This window comes from Trichechus manatus, unplaced genomic scaffold (assembly GCF_000243295.1).
Source record: "Trichechus manatus latirostris isolate Lorelei unplaced genomic scaffold, TriManLat1.0 scaffold00029, whole genome shotgun sequence".
Taxonomy (NCBI): domain Eukaryota; kingdom Metazoa; phylum Chordata; class Mammalia; order Sirenia; family Trichechidae; genus Trichechus; species Trichechus manatus.
The window spans coordinates 11,771,831-11,791,362 of NW_004443965.1; the positions used below are offsets into that span (position 1 = coordinate 11,771,831).

The following is a 19,532-nucleotide window of genomic DNA, read 5'->3' on the forward strand; positions in this document are numbered from 1 at the left end:
TTTGTGATGTTCACTGGGCCATTAGAAATACTCTGTTGTATAGGATGAAAGATGTAAATCAGTTTGCACTATTTCTTTCCAAAACAGCCCTGAGCACTCAAGCGCCTTTGGTAGCATTCATCTGCACATCCCAGAATACTTTGTGATCAGCATTTAGGAAAGAAGAGCCATGTTCAAAGCTTAAATTCTTGATTTCTTTCTTGCTTTATTTCTGGTCTATTTGGTGCCAAGAGAAAAAAGTGCTGCCTGAGTGGGAATTCTTTGAATGTAGCAGAAAACCTTTCTATCCATGCAAGCTGACCTGTTGTATCATTTTGAGACAGAGAGATGTAAACCACTAGATTATTACGTTTAAGTATTTTCAGTAATTGTATTGAATTAGCTACGGGAAGCCTATTTCCTCATTTTATAAGGAGGATTCTATTGTATTTTTAGCAGCTGTTTCTCCCAGTACTTTTTTGTTCATATAATTTGAAACTGAGAAAGAGAGGTTAGACAATTTTCCCAAGATATACCGAGAATTGACAGTAGAGCTAGACTGAGAATTTGCGTACCCATCCTTTCCTCATAACTTCGCCTATAGATTTTGGAAAGGTTTTAAAAAGAAAAACCTACTTAACCTCACAGATAATCATTCACATTGACCAAGGATGCCACAACATTCCTAAAAGTTGCATCCTCTTTCTCATGTTTCCTGTATAATTAGCCTCAGAGAATAAAAATCTGTGCCTGCATTAAATTCTCAGCTCTCACTCTTCTACAGATGCGTTTTTATGAAAATCAAAAAGGAAAAGAGGTGAATATTTATTGAATGCTAGCTGTGTGTTAGACACCATTGCTTTTCATTTATCTTCACAAAAGGTCTGGGTGGTAGATACTGCTCTTCTGTGTTACACGACACCAAGGCTGAGAAAAACTAGCGCATATAACACTGGGTTTGAACAAAAGTTTGCTGACACAGAGTTGAGTCCTTATTCTGATGTCCCAAGCTGTCTCCTTGGCCTCGAACCACATGGAGGATGATGTCAGAAAGAAATCATTTTACATTTCCTTTTCTTCCCGTGGCCTAGTTGTTACTAGAATGGCATCATTTCTTTGGGGTCCATTTTTATATGACTGACCCTTCACAGACAGCCTCTGGCCATTCCTTGAAGCCCATGGGACCTGTCCACCTTCCACCCCGATTACTGGAGCAGGCCTCATCACTTATGCCAATTACTTGTATTTGTTTGTGGAACACGGGGATGTGTAGTATAAGCTACAACTAGGGCCATAAATGGCTCTCTCTGATTATCTCCACCTTGAAGCACTTAAGTAAATGAATGTTTTTAATACCTTACTTCTCTAGGAATACAATACCAACCAAACCAAGCTGCCATTTCAGATAGGGCTCTAAGCAATCAGTATGTAAAGGCTGACCTGCTGTGGAACACAGCAGGTCGAAGCTTCTAATAGTACAAGCACTCTCGGGAGCTGTTTAGCATGCCATTAGTAAGAAATCCTTGAAATGATTTCCATCTGTTGAAAGGAACACTAGTAGGGCAAACATTTGTCTCAGTTATTCTAAGGGAAAAGATATGGATGGGCTCCTGTTTATCATATGCTTCTGCCATTTTGTTTGCATCTTAGAATTCTTTGTTCTTGGCGTTCGCTGCTTGGTTTGGTGTAGGTCAGAGTGGAAACATAGATTTGTTTTACTGTGCTGTCTTTGTGGTTTAAAACAAGAAATTATACAGGGAGTCACAAGCATGTGAACTGCCATTTACTGTTTGTGAGTAAAGGAGGAGAGATCACATGTGGTGCATCTTAGCAAAACTGCTGGGCTAAAAAAATGGCAAAAGCTAAGTGTGTCTGGATGAAAGACTGCCTGACAGATTCCCAACAAAGCACCTTGTGCTGCAAGCAACATGCATGGGTATTTTGCAAGTGACTGAATCTCTTCTGTTTTCCTCTCTATTTTTCTCCCACCTGCTCCCATTTTTTCCTCTGGATTTTGTTTTGTTTTATTTTTTCCTTTATTTCCCATAGGCCTTACATTCTAAGCTACAGGCTCTGGGCAAAGTTGAGTCAGAAAGCCTTTTGACTCTGACCACCCAGCTTGTTAAGGACAAGCTGCCCACCTGTGAAGCAGAGGACATCGCCAACTATGAGCAGAAACTGCAGCAGTGGCATCTGGAGCGAGTACAGTTGATTCAGAGGGAACAGGAGCAGAGGGAGAAGGCAAGACAGGAGCATCAGGCTCGGACAGCGGCAAAGGCATCTGCCTAACGTGGCCCCACAGGGCCCCAGCCCCTCCTACAAGAACTTCACTCGGCCCCATCATAGGATTCATCAGTGACCATGACAGCAGCCTCAGCTTCCTCCATATTTCTTCTGCTTTTCTTAAAGCAGGCCACATATGGTATCCAAGCCAGGATGCTCTACATAGCTCTGATGGAACAACATACCTGGGAGGAAAGGGACAAAGGCATTATACTGGCAGGACTTTCAAGCCAAGAGCAGCACACGGGCTAGTCAAACCCACCCACTGTTTTGTATTTTCAAGCGCTTCACATTACACTTGACAATATGACTTTTGGAGCTCTTCAGAACCTGTCATTTAAGATCAAGTCTGAAGGGAAACCATCACAGTGACTGCCCATCCAGATGCCAAGACGGGCTGTGAAACTATGAATATAGCAAGTGGTTGAACTGGGACCTCCAGCTAAATACCTTACAAGGTGGAGTTCCTGGGGGATACAGACCAATTTTGAACATTGAAAGTTCCTAATGCCTAGTGCTGGTGGTGGGAGAAGCTATGTGACTGAAGTGTCAGGTCTAAAACACTGACTTTTGAATGATCTTCTCTCTCCCCAGCCCAGGCAAATTGGGCCTAGGTGACCTGCATGTCCTGAGACTTTGTACCCCAGTTTGCTGTCCGTTGAGCTGCTTGTGGGGTGCTCACTCATTCCCATGTTCTCATTTCCACCATGCTTCACTTTTCCAGACCAGAACCTGGGCTGCACAGAGAAATCTATACAGGAGAGAACCAGGCCATGAACCTGCTTGATTTCAAATTTTAATAACCCAAAGTGGCACTTTTAGAATGTAAGGTCTTTTGAAGAGAAAGCTAGCCCCAGCTATGAAGCCTCCTTGACTTGGCTTCTCCGTTACGTTGGGGTGATGTTTTTTTTTTAAGAAAGCATTGTCTCAGTTCTTTTATCAAGTAGATAAAATGAGCCTATTGCATGTGCGCACGCACACGCACACACACACAACTTGTGAATACACATTTCTGTTAGAGACTTTGGAGATGGGGCATGAAATGGAGACGAGAATAATTGTAAAACTGTCAGGAGGTGGAAAATTTCTTTCTGAAGTTTCTCCTCTGTGGAAGGGGTAGAAGGCCACGTTTAGCTTGCTGTGTAATTTTGCCTTTAAGTACAATGGAGTATTTTTACTCATAATTGCACTCTTTTATCAAGAACCTGTGGAAATAAATGTTGTAAGATTATTTTGGTATGCTCTTTATTTTTTAGGAAAGGGAAGTGGAGACAAAGAATCTCACCATCATTATTTTTACTATGATTTTAAGAACATGTCTTCAACCCTCCTCCCCCATTAGACTGTGGCATTTATTAAAATAAAAACAACAAACATTTGTTGATTTACTGTATATCAAGCACTATGCCAACAATTCAAACCTTAGGAGGGAGGTACTGTTACCTCCACTTTATGAATGAGGAAACTGAAACTAAGGAATTCCTCTGAAGTCAGCTGCCACTACTCCTCAACCTGCTTATTGTTGCCGTGTGTGTTGTTGTTTTTAGTTGCCATCGAGTCAATTCCAACTCATGGCTGCCTATGTGTGCAGAGTAGAACTGTGCTCCATAGGGTTTTCAAGGCTGTGACCTTTTGGAAGCAGATCACCAGGCCTGTCTTCTGAAGTGACTCTGAGTGTATTCAAACTGCCAGCTTTTTGGCCAGTAGTTGAGCACTTAACCATTTGCACCACCCAGGGAACCTGCTGCCATGTATAACTGCAGTAAATATCCAGCATCCAGGGCCCTTTAGACTAGCACAACTGAATCTTATTTGGGTAGAGAGTAATGGCCAAAAGTTAATTCTGACATTTTAGTTTATTGACTATTGCTGTGTGAAACCTGTTGCTTTTGGGTCGATTCCAAGTCATGGCAACTCCATGTGTTACCGAGTAGAACTGTGCTCCATAGGGTTTTCTTGGCTGTAATCTTTAAGGAAGCAGATCACCAGGCCTTTCTTCCACAGAGCTGCTGAGTGGGTTCGAACCACCAACCTTTAGGTTAGTAGTCGAGCGAAAGCCATTTATGCCACCCAGGGACCCCCTATTGCTGCATGTAACATCTGCTTAATACTTATCTTAAAATTTTGCCTTCATTCTTTCTCCGCATCTGTCACTATTGCACTTCCAATCCTCCCAAAAAAGAGACCACTTCTGCCTCTGTGCTGCTGTCCCAGGAGGGATTTTCATGTTCTCTGCTCCTTGAGATTCCTTCCATACTTGGGCCCCCATGTCTCTAGGAATGCTCCCCTTTGAGATTTCTTCCCCTCCAAATATACTACCCTTTCCCCATGCTCTGATCTACTGAGCTAGGGGATCTACTCTCCCACTTCTTGATGATTTTGAGATCTGACCACAGTTGTCCTCTCTCTCTTTCCCTGATATCACCCTCTCTATTTCCTCTGTGTAGAGGACACTCGATAGCCTGGCCTCTGGGCCGGTCTCAGCTATAATAAAGTATCTTCCCTCTAGCTGACCTACAATAGCCTCCAGCCTCCAGCCTCCAACCTCATCACTAATCCAAGATCCTAGACCTTGAAGTCTCATTCTCCTAGTCTTGCCCTTCTCTCATGCCAGGACTCCTGCTGAACCAGCTTTTCTCTCTTTCTTCTGGCCTACAAACCCTTAGCCCTTGCCCAACTGCTCAAACCTTGGATCTTCAGGATGCTGACGCTGTTTGCCTTCCTGCAGGTCTGGTCCCCATGGTCAGCCATCTCACTGAAGCTCTCATTATACCCTTTGCCACCGAGTGAATTCTGACTCACAGTGACCCAATAGGACACAGTAGAATTGTCCCATAGGGTTTCCAAGGAGCAGCTGGTGGATTCAAACTGCTGACTTTTTGGTTAACAGTGGAGCTCTTAACCGCTATGCCACCAGGGCTCCGAAGCTGTCATTAACATCTTTAATTTCCTCTCACTCCTTTATCTAGACCCACTTGCCATCCTTACACCCAAGTAGACCATTTGTTTCTTTCTGTTTGCTTCTGACCTACTAAGTGTTGGTTTACAAAGACATATACTAGGCTGATCAATTCCTCTACAAATTCATGGCTATCCTTTCCAACTGAGTATTCTTTATATTTCATTGACTATATTTTTTTCCAGCAGCTTCTCTGCTCAAGCCCCAGACTCATGTCCCCCAGAATGTCTCTGCTTCATACTTTTATCAAGAAATTTTTGACCATGTGACATGGCCTCAGTCTCCCTCCTTTCTTCCCCAACAATTCTCTCTCCTTACCAGTTCCCTCCATTGTCTGTCCTACTTCCAAGTGATAGGTATCCACGCCGTCCTTTCCAAGGTGATTGTTGTTGTTAGGTGCTGTTGAGTTGGTTCCAACTCATAGCGACCTTATGTACAACAGAACAAAACACTGCCCAGTCCTGTGCTGTCCTGACGATCATTGTGTTTGAGCCTGTTATTTCAGCCACAATGTCAATCCACCTCATCAAAGATCTACCTTTTTTTTCCCTGATCCTCTACCAAGCATGATGTCCTTCTCCAGGGACTGGTCTCTCCTGTTAATGTGTCCGAAATATGTCTCAGTCCTCACTTCCAAGGAGCAGTCTGGCTATATTTCTTCCAAGACAGACTTGTTCCTTCTTCTGGCAGTCCGTGATATATTCAGTAGTCTTGACCAGCATCATAATACAAAGGCATCAATTCGTCTTCGGTCTTATTTCATTGTCCAGCTTTCACATACATATGAGGCAATTGAAAATATCATGACTTGGTTAGGCCCAGCTTCATCCTCAAAGTGACATCTTTGCTTTTTACCACTTTAAAAGAGGTCTTTTGCAACAGATTTGTCCGAGATACGTCATTTGATTTCCTGACTGCCACTTCCACGGGCATTGACCGGGGGAATCCAAGTAAAGTGAAATCCTTGACAGTGTCAGTCTTTTCTCCATTTATCATGATGTTGCTTATTGGATCAGTTGTCAGGATTTCTGTTTTCTTTATGTTGAGGTCTAATCATACTAAAGGCTTTGATCTTCATCAGTAAGTCCCCCAAGTCCTCTTCACTTTCAGCAAGCAAGGTTGTGTCATTTGCATATCACAGGTTGTTTAGGAGACTTCCACCAATCCTGATGCCACGTTCTTCATATAGCTTCTCAGATATTTGCTCAGCATATAGATTGAATAAGTATGGTGAAAGGATACAACCCTGACGCACACCTTTCTTGCACTGTATGAATGACTGCCTCCTAGTCTATATACATGTTCCACAAGAGCACAATTAAGGGTCTGGAATTCCCATTCTCCACAATTTTATCCATAATTTGTTATGATCCACACAGTCGAATGCCTTTACATAGTCAATAAAACACAACTAAACAAGATCATCTGACATCAACCAAGATCATCTGACATCAACATTGATAACCCTCGTTCCACTTCTTCTTCTGAATCTGGCTTGAATTTCTGGCAATTCCCTGTCTATGTATTGCTGCAACTGCTTTTGAATGATCTTCAACAAAATTTTCCTTGTGTGTGTGATATTAATGATATTGTTCGATAATTTCCACATTCTGTTGAATGACCTTTCTTTGGAATGGGCAAAAATATGGATCTCTTACAGTCGGTTGGCCAGGCAGCTGTCTTCCAAATTTCTTGGCATAGACAAGTGAGCACTTCCAGCACTGCATCCATTTGTTAAAGCATCTCAATTGGTATTCCGTCAATTCCTGAAGGCTTGTTTTTTGCCAGTGTCTTCAGTGCAGCTTGGCCTTGTACCTTTAATACCATCAGTTCCTGATCATATGCTACCTCCTGAAATGGTTAAATATCGACCAATTCTTTTTGGTACAGTGACTCTGTGTATTCCTTCCATCTCTTTTTGATGTTTCCTGTGTCATTCAATATTTTGCCCATAGAATCCTTCAAAATTGCAACTGAAGGCTTCAATTTTTTCTTCAGTTCTTTCAGCTTCAGAAATGCTGAGCATGTTCTTCACTTTTGATTTTCTAACTCCAGGTCTTTACACATTTCATTATAATATTTTACTTTGTCTTCTCGAGTCACCCTTTGAAATCTGTTCAGTTCTTTTATTTCATCATTTCTTTTGTTCACTTACATTCAAGAGCAACTTTCAGAGTCTCTTCTGACATCCATTTTGTCTTTTCTCTTTCCCGTCTTTTTAATGACCTCGTGCTCGCTTCATGTATGATGTCCTTGATGTCATCCCACAGCTCGTCTGGTCTTATGGTTATTAGTGTTCAGTGCGTCAAATCTATTCTGGAGGTAGTCTTCAGATTTAGGTGGGATATATTCAAGGTTGTATTTTGACTCTCGTGGACTTGTTTTAATTTTCTTCAGCTTCAGCTTGAATTTGGATATGAGCAATTGATGATCTCTTCCACAGTCAGCCCCTGGCCTTGTTCTAACTGATAATATTAAGCTTTTCCATCGTCTCTTTCCACGGACGTGGTCGATTTGATTCCTGTGTTTTCCACCCAGTGAGATCCACATGTATAGTCACCATTTATGTTGTTGTTGTATTTGCAATGAAGAAGTCATTGGTCTTGCAAAATTCTACCATGCGATCTCCAGCATTGTTTCTGTCACCTAGGCCTTGTTTTCCAGCTACCAATCCTTCTTGTTTCCAACTTTAACATTCCAGTCACCAGTAATTTTCAATGTGTCTTGATTGCATAGGTGACCAATTTCAGACTGCAGAAGTTGGTAAAAATCTTTAATTTCTTCATCTTTGGCCTTAGTGATTGGTACATAAATTTGAATAATAGTCATATTAACTGGTCTTCCTTGTAGATGTATGGATATCATCCTGTCACTGACAGCACTGTACTTCAGGATAGATCTTGAAATGTTCTTTTTGATGATGAATGCAATGCCATTCTTCTTCAATTTTTCATTCCCAGCATAGTAGACCATATGATTGTCTGATTCAAAATTGCCAATACCAGTACAATTTCAGCTCACTAATGCCTAGGATATCGATCTTTATGCATTACATTTCATTTTTGACGACTTCCAATTTTCCTAGATTCATACTTCATACATTCTACATCCCGATTATTAATGGATATCTGCAGCTGTTCTCATTTTGAGTCATGCCACATCTGCAAATGAAGGTCTCGAAAGCTTGACTCCATCCACATCATTAAGGTCAACTCTACTTTAAGGAGGCAGCTCCTCCCCAGTTGTATTTTGAGTGCTTTCCATCCTGAGGGGCCCATCTTCTGGCATCGTATCAGACAGTGTTCCGCTGCTCTTCATAAGTTTTTAAATGGCCAATTTTTTCAGAAGTAGATGGTTAGGTCCTTCTTCCTAGTCTGTCTTAGTTTGGAAACTCTGCTGAAACCTGTCTACCAAGGGTGACCCTGCTAGTATTTGAAATACCAGTGACAAAGCTTCCAGTATCACAGCAACATGCAAGTTTCAACAGTATGACAAAGTGACAAATGCGTGCTAGAGGGTGGGAAATTAATCCAACAAAAATTCAGGCACCTTCCTCCTCAGTGAAATTTCCAGGGGTCCAGTGGTGTGGGGTATGTCAAGATATTCTGGTCCAGTGGTATGGGGCATGTCAAGATATTCCTTCTAAAGTGAAGGATAAGTTATTGCATCTGGCCCCTCTCAACAACTAAAAAGGAGGCGCAACACCTAGTGGGCCTGTTTGGATTTTGGAGGCAACATATCCCTCATTTGGGTGTGCTAGTCCGGCCTATTTGTCAAGTGACTCGAAAAGCTGCTAGTTTTGAATGGAGCCCAGACCAAGAGAAGGTTATGCAACAGATTCAGGCTGTCAGCTTAGACTCTTCATTTGTGACCTTGATTCCATACTTGCTTGCCTGTGCAGGGGTCATCCCTTTTCCATCGTGCGTCATCTCTATGATTTCTTCTTCCAAGTCTACAGACTTGTTCAAGACCTCTTTCCCTTTCAAAAGGAGTAAGCCTTTTTTAAAAAATTAATATTGTGTTTTAGGTGAAAGTTTACTTAACGTAAGTTAGGTTCCCATTTAGCAATTTTTAAACATTTTTCTGCGACATTGGTTACATTTTTTATCATATATCAGCATTCTCATTATTTCCATTCTGTTCTGTTTCCATTAATCTAGTTTCCCTGCCCCTTCTTGCCTTCTCATCTTTGCTTTAGGGTAAATGTTTACCCTTTGGTCTCATATAGTTGGTTATTTAAGGGAGCACAGTACTCACTATTGTTTATTTTATGTCAGTTGTTTATTTTGTAAGCCAATCTATTATTTGAATGAAAGGTGACCACCAGGGTAACTTCAGTTCCAAGTTCAAAATGTATCATCGGGCAACAGTATCTGGGGTTCCTCCAGTCTCTATCAGTCCAGTAAGTCTGGCCTTTTTTAGGAATTTGAGTTTTGTTCTACATTTTTCTCCCATTCTATCTGGGACCTTCTATTGTGTCCCAGGTAGCGATAAACCTATGTCCTGCCACCAATCATGCTACTATCATTGCCTTTTGTCAGAGACTTGTGGTGTATCTACACTCACTAGTTGCTCGTTCATTAGACCCTGAGCCTGCCAGCCCCCTTCACCACTCTGCTGCACAGTGTGGTCATCAGCTGCAGTGCTTCTTTTGCCTCTTAAATGCTCTGCTGCATTTGGCACACTGACGACCCCTGTACAGGCCAGGAGAGGTGCCTACAGCAGACACTCTGTTCTAGCTCTGCTCTGCTGTGCTCACAAGCACTTGTTAGGCATGTACTGAGTGCAAGGCACCATGCTAAGTGCAATGGAGTTTACAAAGATGAGTAAACTATAAATCCTACCCTCAAAACAACAGAGTCCAGTGAAGGAGAGAGACGGGCACAGTCACACTTCTTAATGCTCAGCCGAGAGACAGATACAGGGATGTGGGGTTCACAGGAAGAGCACTTCAAGCCTAGAGATCAGAAAAGCTCTAATGAAGGGAAGTAATTACCCTCTGCCTTGTGCTTTAATTAGTCACATATGTTTGTCTCAAGCTGCCCTGGGGTGGAGCCTGGACTTTCCTCTCCACAGAGTCTTGTGTAGAGTAGGTGTGTTCAAGAGAAATTATTTAAATTGAGCTAAAATAAACAATTCAGCTAAACCTGTTTTAGCCCACACCCCACACCTACCCTGGCAAAAACAGAGTGGTGGGGAGAAGAAGAAAAAGCAGTGGAGAGGTGCAAGCATCTTAGTCTCCTAGGAGCTGGGTTGCTGTAGCACCGAGCCTTGCATTTTGTTTTCCTACCTTCAAGCTGGCCGTGGATATCAGATATGCGAGTGGGAAGGTTGCTGCAGATTGTACAAGTAGTCAGAAGCTTTGAAAATAAGTTTATTAAAGCCTTTTTTTTTTTTCAATTTAAGTGAAAACAGAGCTAGCTTTAACAGTCTGTGCTTTTTTTTTTTTTTTGGTCCGTGGAAATATAATCCAGCACTCTCTTTGCTTTCTTTGCTCCATCTGTATGTTGAGCTTTAGGAGACCCTTTTATTTTTAACCACTGCAGAAGAGAGGAAAAATAGCTGCTATTTCAAATACCAAAAATAAACTAGTTTTTGTCATGTTGGTGGAACAAAAACTTAGTTTTGGGTATGAAAGGCATTTTTAGAAACTCATTGTGTCACTTAGGGCCTCCAGGAAGCACATGGTGAGACAGGAATGAAAAAGCCATTTACTGGGAAAGATAAAAGGAGGTGGAAGTAGGAATGGGCAGGGAAAGCCCTCAGATCGAGATGGAAATCTACATTTGTGAAAGGACGGGGAGAGAAAGCACCACCACCTGGCTTCTGCTGCTTTGGGGAGAGGAGGAGGAGGCTAGGGCATCCTCTCCATTGCTATCAGTTAGCCAAGGTGTGACTGCCTTTCCAGCCAGCAGTCTAGACCTTTCCACTCCAGCATGCCCAATTCCCTGAGACTTTTAATCCTTTTCTCCATGGTTTGCTACATCAGTTCAGGTATCTCAGTTTTGCTCTAGGCTTCTATGAAGTCATCCTAGCAGCAAGTTTGCACTACCCCTCGGGGTCATTGGCCAAGTGTTAAATTTCTTGCCCACTTTGTGGATTCTGAATTAATTATTCAGAACTAATATAGGGGGAAGGGGGAATTGCCACCAGACTTTAAACTCCATGAAGACAGGTACTGTGTGTCTTGTTAATTATTACATCCCAGCACAGGGAACAGTCACTACCATGAGGTGGGTACTCAAGTAAATATTTGCTGCATGAATATTTTTTATTTATCGGATTGAAAGTCTTTGAGACTGAGCTCTAATTCCCAACAGAAATACTGAGATGCTAGAAGCTATATTACTAAGCTGAGAGTTTAACATCAAAGCAAGCCTCTTTGGATTCCTGCAAAGTATAGTGTGGACCAAACAAAGTTAAGCCCAGGTGGGGAGTTCATGAAAAAAAAATGGGGTTTTGTTAGAAGTATCCCTGTTTCTTATCTGTATCCCACTTGCCTCCTTCAAAGCAGAAAGTTAAGAAGTAATGAAAGCATGGCTCAAATCTTATAATTCCTTTATAATTATAATAATCTTGTAATTATCATTTCTAATAAAAGCTAGTATTTATCGGTCATTTATTGGGAGCCAGGCACCATATTAAATTTTTCACATGCATTATCTTACTTAATCCACAAGAATATAACTCATTATTATTACAGCTCCATTTTGTATATAAGAAAGCAAAGGCTTAGAGAAGTTAATAAACGCCCAAAGTCACTGTCAGTAAATTGGACATTAATTGAAATCAATCAAACCCAGATCTGATTTCTAAGGGTACAATCCCAAACTTAGATTGCTGTCTTAGTTTAGGTTCCCCCCAAAACAGACTGTGAGGCAGGGATTTGGGAGCAAGTACATTGGCTGGAGGTGATCCCAAGAAGCCATGTGAAGCAGGGAGAAATTGAGACAGGGAAGGAAGGAAAGCCAATAAAAATGCACCATCAAGTGCATCGTGCTGTGAGGGTGGGCTCAGTGCTACTGGAGACACTCCAAGAGACTGTAGAACACACCTCAGCTGTTTTCACTGAAGGACAGAAAGCTGGGGAATTTATCCATTAGCTCCAGTTCCCTCACTGGAAGGGGCGTTCCTGTTGCAGCGCCAGCACATTCCCATGATCAGGGAGCACGCCCTCAGGCAGAGAGGCCAGGAGGCCATCCGTCCACTCTTGGTGAACTGTCTGCAGGTTACCTTAGGAGTAAGCCCAGGACCAAAAAATCAAACCAGTTACCGTCAATTCCGACTCATAGCAACCCTATAGGACAGAGTAGAACTGCCCATAGAGTTTCCAAGGAGCAGCTGGTGGATTCGAACTAGTAGCCTTTTGGTTAGCAGCCAAGCTCTTAACCACTGTGCCAGCAGAGCTCCAACAGTGGGGTAGTTTTGCTTTCCAGGGGACATTGGGCAATGTCTGGAGGTATTTTTGATTGTCACAACTGAGGAGCTGCTACAGCATCCAGTGGGTAAAGGCCAGGGATGCTGGTAAACATCTTACAACGCACAGGGCAGCCCCACAACAAAGTATTATCCAGCCCAAAATGTCAATAGTGTCAAGACTGAAAAAACCTAGTCTGAGGGATATGGAAGGAACCCTGGTGGTGCAATGGTTAAGCGCTTGGCTGTTAACTGAAAGGTCAGCAGTTCCAACCCACCAGCCACTCCGTGGGAAAAAAGACCTAACAATCTGCTTCTGTAAAGATTTCAGCCTAGAAAAGCCGATCGGGCAGTTCTACTCTGTACTATAGGTCGCTATGAGCCGGAATGAACTCAGTGGCACACAACTACAACAAGGGATATGGGTAAGGCACCACAGGACTTTTGCGGTCATGTCATGTAGGTGAGATCCAAGAATGATGTATGTGGCAAATGCTTCACTTACAGTTCTCATCCTAAAAGAGCAATTAGTTGTTTCTTGTCTAACTCTGAATGTAGGTATAAAATATGCAGTGATGCAGGGTGGGCCATTACTCTCCCTAAACAAGAGCCATCATGGAAAAGGGTAAACCACGGTTTACATGGTTTCGCTGTTTGGGGCTTAGCAAAGAAAAACTTAGACCTCACAATGTTAAAACAGGTAAGGATGACTTTATTCAAAAGGATATTCGAAGGGAGGGGGAAGGACTAAGGGAGAGGATGAGAAGGAGACCAGAGCTCTCTGAGCTCCCACTCCGCTGAAGCAGAGATTGGGAAGGGTTTTAAAAGCTGAAGTGAGATGGTAGAAAAATACTGAAGTACTAAAGGTCGTTAGGAGAGGCTAAGCAATAGGGTATGTCAATCATATCGCGTTATCTCCTAGTTCCCTGTTAAGGTTAGACGGAGCATGTTCCATCTGGTTTCCTTAAGGGCAAGGGAGAAAGTGAGGTCAGGGGCCTAGATTCAGGAAGAAGTCCACCTAAACTTTCATCAAAATGAAGAAAATGCTAATGCCATCTTAGCCAGCCATTTTCCAGAACACAAAAGCGTGGGAGGATGTCCAGGATCACAAGACTTGGGTAAAATTCAGCATTTTCGGTAAATTTTTTAAATCCTGCTTTAGAAAATGGGGAAAGAGGAATTCTCTCCCACGTGATTATGTCAGGAAAACTGCCTTTTATTGTAAATAACAGCTTTTTAGTTGAAATTAACCATTTCTTTCCACGTTGATTTGACCTTTTCCCTGACATTGCATACTACTGTGAGGATGTTACTATGTGTGTGGTAACAAGGAAGCCCAAACAAAAGATGGTGGTGATGCCCCTGAGATTGTGGCAGTACCACTGGGACCTTTGTTTAAACCAGAATGGTTACTTAGGCTTTATGTTTATGTATGAATGTTAAGGATTCCCGATCTGAGCTGGACATGTTCAGAAAACAAGTAGTTATTCTTTCCAAAAGCATCTGAAAATAAATTCTATTATGGAGCTGTAACTGCAGGACCAGGAACCATGGAGAAGATTTATAAAAGGATTTATGAAAGAAGCAGCACATGCTCTGATGTACCCAGTGGTAGGAGAATTTTATTTACTTTTTTGGTTCCCATGATGCTTCATCTCTATAGAGTTCAAAATTTTAAGCCTTATAACACTCTCAGTAGTTAATATGCCCAAGATAGGATGTGGAATAGAACAAGAATGCCCATTAAAAGTCTTCTCCAATGACAGTATGGTAGGCCATTGTTGGATGTCAGTGTTTCCTAGGCTCCAGCTCTCTAGTAATTATGCACCCACCTTGATTATAACAACTGAAGTGAAACCTGTGACAGCTGAAAATCAACAGGACTGCCTTGCTTTTTCTAGGTCTCACAAGTTTTCCACCTTTGACTGGGTACAGTCTTACCACTTTTCTGTTGCTCATTTCAGTGGAAAATATTTGAGTTTTCCTTTTCTGACAGGTTTCTGCCTTACACAGTTTCCAGCTTTTGCAGGTTTTGCTATATATTAACAGCAAATCTTTATTGAAAGCCTATTTTCCTAGCTAATTAAATACATCCTCTCTAATCCTTCCAACAACCCTACAAGGCAGGAATTATTATCCCCATTTTATAGAGGAGAAAACAAACTTATCTGACTTGCCCAGGGCCACACAATTAGTAAGTGGCAAGGACAACGTTTGCATCCAAATGTGTCTGATTCCAAGCCCACTTTCCAACAACTTTACCATGTCAACCTGAGACTATGTCATATATTCATTCAGCAAGTATTTATTGAATACCTACTATATGCCCGGCACTGTTAAAATAGTCACTCAGGATATAGCAAGGAAGAAAAAGATTCCTTCCCTTGTAGCATTTACATTCTGTGGAGTGAGACAGATAATAAACTAATAAGTCTATAAAGTGTCATATGGTGATGAGTGATATGGAGAAAAATAAAGCAAGTAAGAGAGAGAGAATGCTGGTTAAGTGGTGGAGGCGCAATTTAAAACACACTAGTTAGGGAAGTCCTGAGAAGATGACATTGGAGCAAAGACCCAAGGGAGTGAGGTTGAGAGCCATGGAGCCACCTGGGAGGAAAGCGTGGCAGACAAAGGAAACAGTCTGTGCAAAGTCCTGAAATGGAAGCATTTCTAGCGTGTCTGAGGGATGGTGAGGGGCCAATGTGGCTGGAGTAGAATGTGTCAGGTGGGGAGTAGGGGAGATGAGGTCAGAGAGAGAAGGGGCATAGGAAGGGATGGATTGTGTAAGGCCTTCTAGCCCATTAGTAAGGACCCGAGATGAGGACCCACTTGAAATGTTTGAGCACTAGGTGGCATGATGCAACTTAACGTTTTTAGGGGATTACTTTAGCTGCTATGTGAAGAATAAACTTCTCTAGAGGTTACCGACCATGTTTTCACAGGTGATAGAGCAGTGCTTAAGAGGCTTGGTTCACAAGGTGATCAAGGAAACAGGAAGATCTGTTAGGAGGCTACTGCAACAATCCCAGAGGAATGACGGTAGCTTGAACAAGGGTCATGTCAGTGAAAGTGGGGAGAAGGGCCTGTTCTGATGTATTTGGCAGATGGAGCCAGCAGATTTGCTGACTGGCCAAGTTTTTTGACCTGAGCAACTGGAATTATGTATTTGCCGTTTGCTGAGGTGGAAAAGTCTAAGGGACAAGCAGGTTGGGGACGGAGATCGGGGTTTGCTGGGGGCATGTTAAATTTGGTTTGGGGTGTGTTAAAAGTCCTTATTGGACATCCAAACAGAGGTCTTAATAAGCAGCTGGATATATAAGTTTGGAGATGAGAGAAGAGGTTCAGCTGAAGATACAAGTGTACAAGTCATCCATTTATACATGGCATTTAAGTCCATGAACCTACATTAATGCACCATGCATTTCTGGCTTGTGTGGGGACCATATGAACCATAAAGTAGAGCTGTGCCTTTTGGTCTATGGAGAGACCACCCTGTGAACCAAGCCTCATCAGCACTGCTCTATCATCTGTGAAAACATCACCAGTAACCCCTAGAGAGTCAGCCAGAAGAACTGCTCATAGTAAAGGAACTGAGTGTGACCAAAACTCAGCCTGCATACAGGGCTCCAGTGCGTTTCCAAGACACACTGTAAGATCAAAGAAGAAATGGTGACCAGGAGTTATGCAAGAGGCCAAGAATTCGTGAGTCAGGAGTGTGTTACAAGATCATTGTAAGGACACAAAAGCATCCAGAATGAGCAATACAATTTGACTGGAAGACAGGAAAAAAAGAAAATGAAAGACAGCTACCTTCAAGGTATAGAAAACGACTAGCTGAAAGGGGATGAACTCTTCCCCATTTTTGCTGAGCCCAGGTCTAGAAGGGATGGGAGGGAAGGGAATATAAAGAGCAGGGAGAGGTTCAGGTGGGGTGACCTGGTTTGCCCAGGATTGAGAAATTTCCTGGGACTCAGGACTTTCAGTGCTAAAACCAAACTAGAACTGTCCTGGGAAAACCAAGGATGGCTGGTCGCCCTGGGTTCAAGCCAGAACTCAGTAGTTTGGCAGTAGAATAGAAAACAACTATTGAAGTTTAATCTGATAGATGTAAGTAAAATCTCTTAGTAATGCTTTCCCACGCTGAGGTCTGACATGCTTAGCCTTTAATTTCTAGAGAGATTGCAGAATCCCTCCTGGCTAATAGTGACTTCTAATAGGATCAGTTAATGAACTCCATAATTTGGAGGTACAACGTAAGGTCAGGGAGTATATGTGATAGACAAAGAGACATCATTATGACTCAGGACAGGCTACAGTGACCTTTTGAGGCCAAAGAACCATCTCTGAAGTTTTATGTGTGAGTGGCCATGTGGAGGCAACTGAGGTGCCAGGCCCTCCCACTCTACCCGCTCCCCAACATATGCTGACCCTGCGCTCCACTGAGTCTTTGTATGAGGTGTTTCCCCTGCCTGAAATGTGCTTTCTGCCCAGCACACACACACACACACACAAACACGTACATACACACTCCAGCTGAGACGTCACTCTGGTGCCTTCCCTAGGGTTACTTAAAGTCGCCCTTGAACTTTGGAACCCCATGTTGCAATATGGTACCATTCCCTCTTTGCTGGTCTGCCTTCCTCAGTCAGTTAAGGCAGCAGTTATGTTTTGTTGACCTTTAAATCCCCACGATACAATCCACTTCTGAGTACAGAGTAACGGTACAATAGTCATTTGAATGCCTGACAGGAATTCCTCCTCTTTTCAGGTACTGTTTGTTATATACAGTCACTTTTCCTAAACAATCTTTAGTCCCTGGGTATGAGTCAAATCCACAGCACATTAATGTGATTTGTATGGAGCTTAGGTCCCTGGGTGGCACAAATAGTTTGTACTCAACTACTAATTGAAAGATTGGCAATTCTAACCCACCCAGCAGCACCAAAGAAGAAAGACCTGGCAATCTGCTTCCACAAAGATTAGAGCCAAGAAAACCCTATGGAGCTCAGTTCTACTCTGTAACACGTGGGTTTGCCGTGAGTTGGAACTGACTCAACAACAATGGGTTTATTTGTTTGTTTAAATATAGAGCTTATTCTGTAGTAATGAGCAAGAAACTAATTAGGTGCTCAACCAAATGATAGACTACAGTAATACCAAATGCAAGTCAAAGTCATTTTAGACCTACAATGTGGCCTATAATCATACTTTTCACTTTCCTTCTCTTTGCCTTTATTGTAATGTTTACAAGAAACTTTTAAGAAAACTTTGCTACATTAGTATGCTAATATGCTTCCAAATTTTAAGAGCAAAGTCTCTGAATTCTCTATGTTGTTGTTGTTAGTTGCCGCTGAGTTGACTCCAACTCATGGCAACCCCATGTGTGCAGAGTAGAAGTGCACCATAGGGTTTTCAAGGCTGTGACCTTTCAGAAGCAGATCGCCAGGCCTGTCTTCCAAAGCACCTCTGGGTGAGTTCAAACCGTCCGCCAGCCTTTTGGCTAGTAGTCAAGTGTGTAATCACTCGCGCCACCTAGGGACTTCTGAATTCTCCATAGCACCTCAATTTTGAAAACTCATTCTTTCCAGAGTACTGATCGCCCCAGTACGCCCATTGTGATTCTAGAGGCTGAGATCCTGTTTCATAAACTCACCTACCTGTGTAGTCCCAGCGTAACACTAAAGCCCTTTACAAATAGGCTCTGATGTGCTTCTCTTAGGATCTCCACCTCTGGCTGTTCCTTGCGGGCATCCATGAGTGGATTGGGTATCAGGGGCGGCCTTAAGTCTCATGGGTTGTAATTCTAGTCAGAGTGGAAGGCAGAACCCAGAACCACTGGAAGTTACCCATACTCTCCGGAAAACGCACGCAGACAGTGGCACTTCAGAGTCAAGACTGCTCTTGAATTGGTAGAACCTAACCTAAGATGGCAGGCCTACTATGGTGACACTAGTGGAGTCACCTGAACCAGCTGGTTCAGACCCTTTTCAAGAGCCAGAAACCACTTCAGTGTCTCCAGTCCCATGCTCTGCCAGCTTGTAATTTGAAGAGGCTCAAGCATGATAAACCCACGAACAGAAAGAAACCTCTAACTTGAAATTCCTCAACCTGGAAAAATGCTCTACCCAAAGATAAGCATGGTAAGATGGAAGGAAACCTGTTTAAACATTAAATTCATGGCTGAAATAAGCAAATTAGTTTATTGGAAAAGTTACATTTTATGACTGTGTTAAGAGGACCTCCCACTGCCTTTTTTTTCTGTTTGGAGTTGGGTTTTGTATGTACGTTTTCATTTCACGCAGGAAAAGGAAAGATGGAGATAATAACGTGTTGGGTGTAGTTAATGAGTGGCTCTTAGCCAAAAGCTTTGTGGAGCCCAGAGTATCAGCCTTGAGACCATCAAATGTGACCATCTTGTCAAAAGTCTCTCATTTTACAAATGAGGAAAGGAATGCCAGACAGGTAAAGTGACAGTGGTTTGCAGCTAGGTGTGGCAGAGCTAGGATTATTAGAACCTGGTGTCTGGTATCTTCTTGATTTGTGGTTTGTACAGGAAACCTACCCAATAGCCTCCTTCAACTATACTGGTCTTTTTTTTTTTTAAGGTTAATGTTTAGCTAATTTGCTCTGTTGTTGTTATTGTTAGTTGTCATTGAGTCAGCCCCACACTCATGGCGACCCCATGCACAATGGGGTCATTTTCTTTTTTTCCCAGATGTAGATCTCCTGACCTTTCTTCCTAGTCTTAGTTTGGAAGCTCCACTGAAATCTGTTCTGCATCATATCAACTCTCCCACATGGAAGGCAAGAATTCTACCACTGAACTACCATAGCCTCCTACCTTTTTTTTCTTTAAGCAATAATTTTAATTGTCCCTTCCCCTCACCTCCTAGTT

At 42.5% G+C, this 19,532-nt stretch overlaps 1 protein-coding gene across 1 annotated transcript in view; it reads left to right on the forward strand.

The window, feature by feature from the left end:
- Window positions 1-3,606, forward strand: part of MRPS27 (mitochondrial ribosomal protein S27) — a 100,114-nt gene extending 96,508 nt beyond the window's left edge. The window contains exon 11 of the mRNA XM_004374507.2: window positions 2,029-3,606. Within this exon, the coding sequence (XP_004374564.1) occupies window positions 2,029-2,268 (240 nt within the window). The 3' untranslated portion in view covers window positions 2,269-3,606. The remainder of the gene's footprint in view (window positions 1-2,028) is intronic.
- The last annotated feature ends 15,926 nt before the right edge of the window (window positions 3,607-19,532 follow it).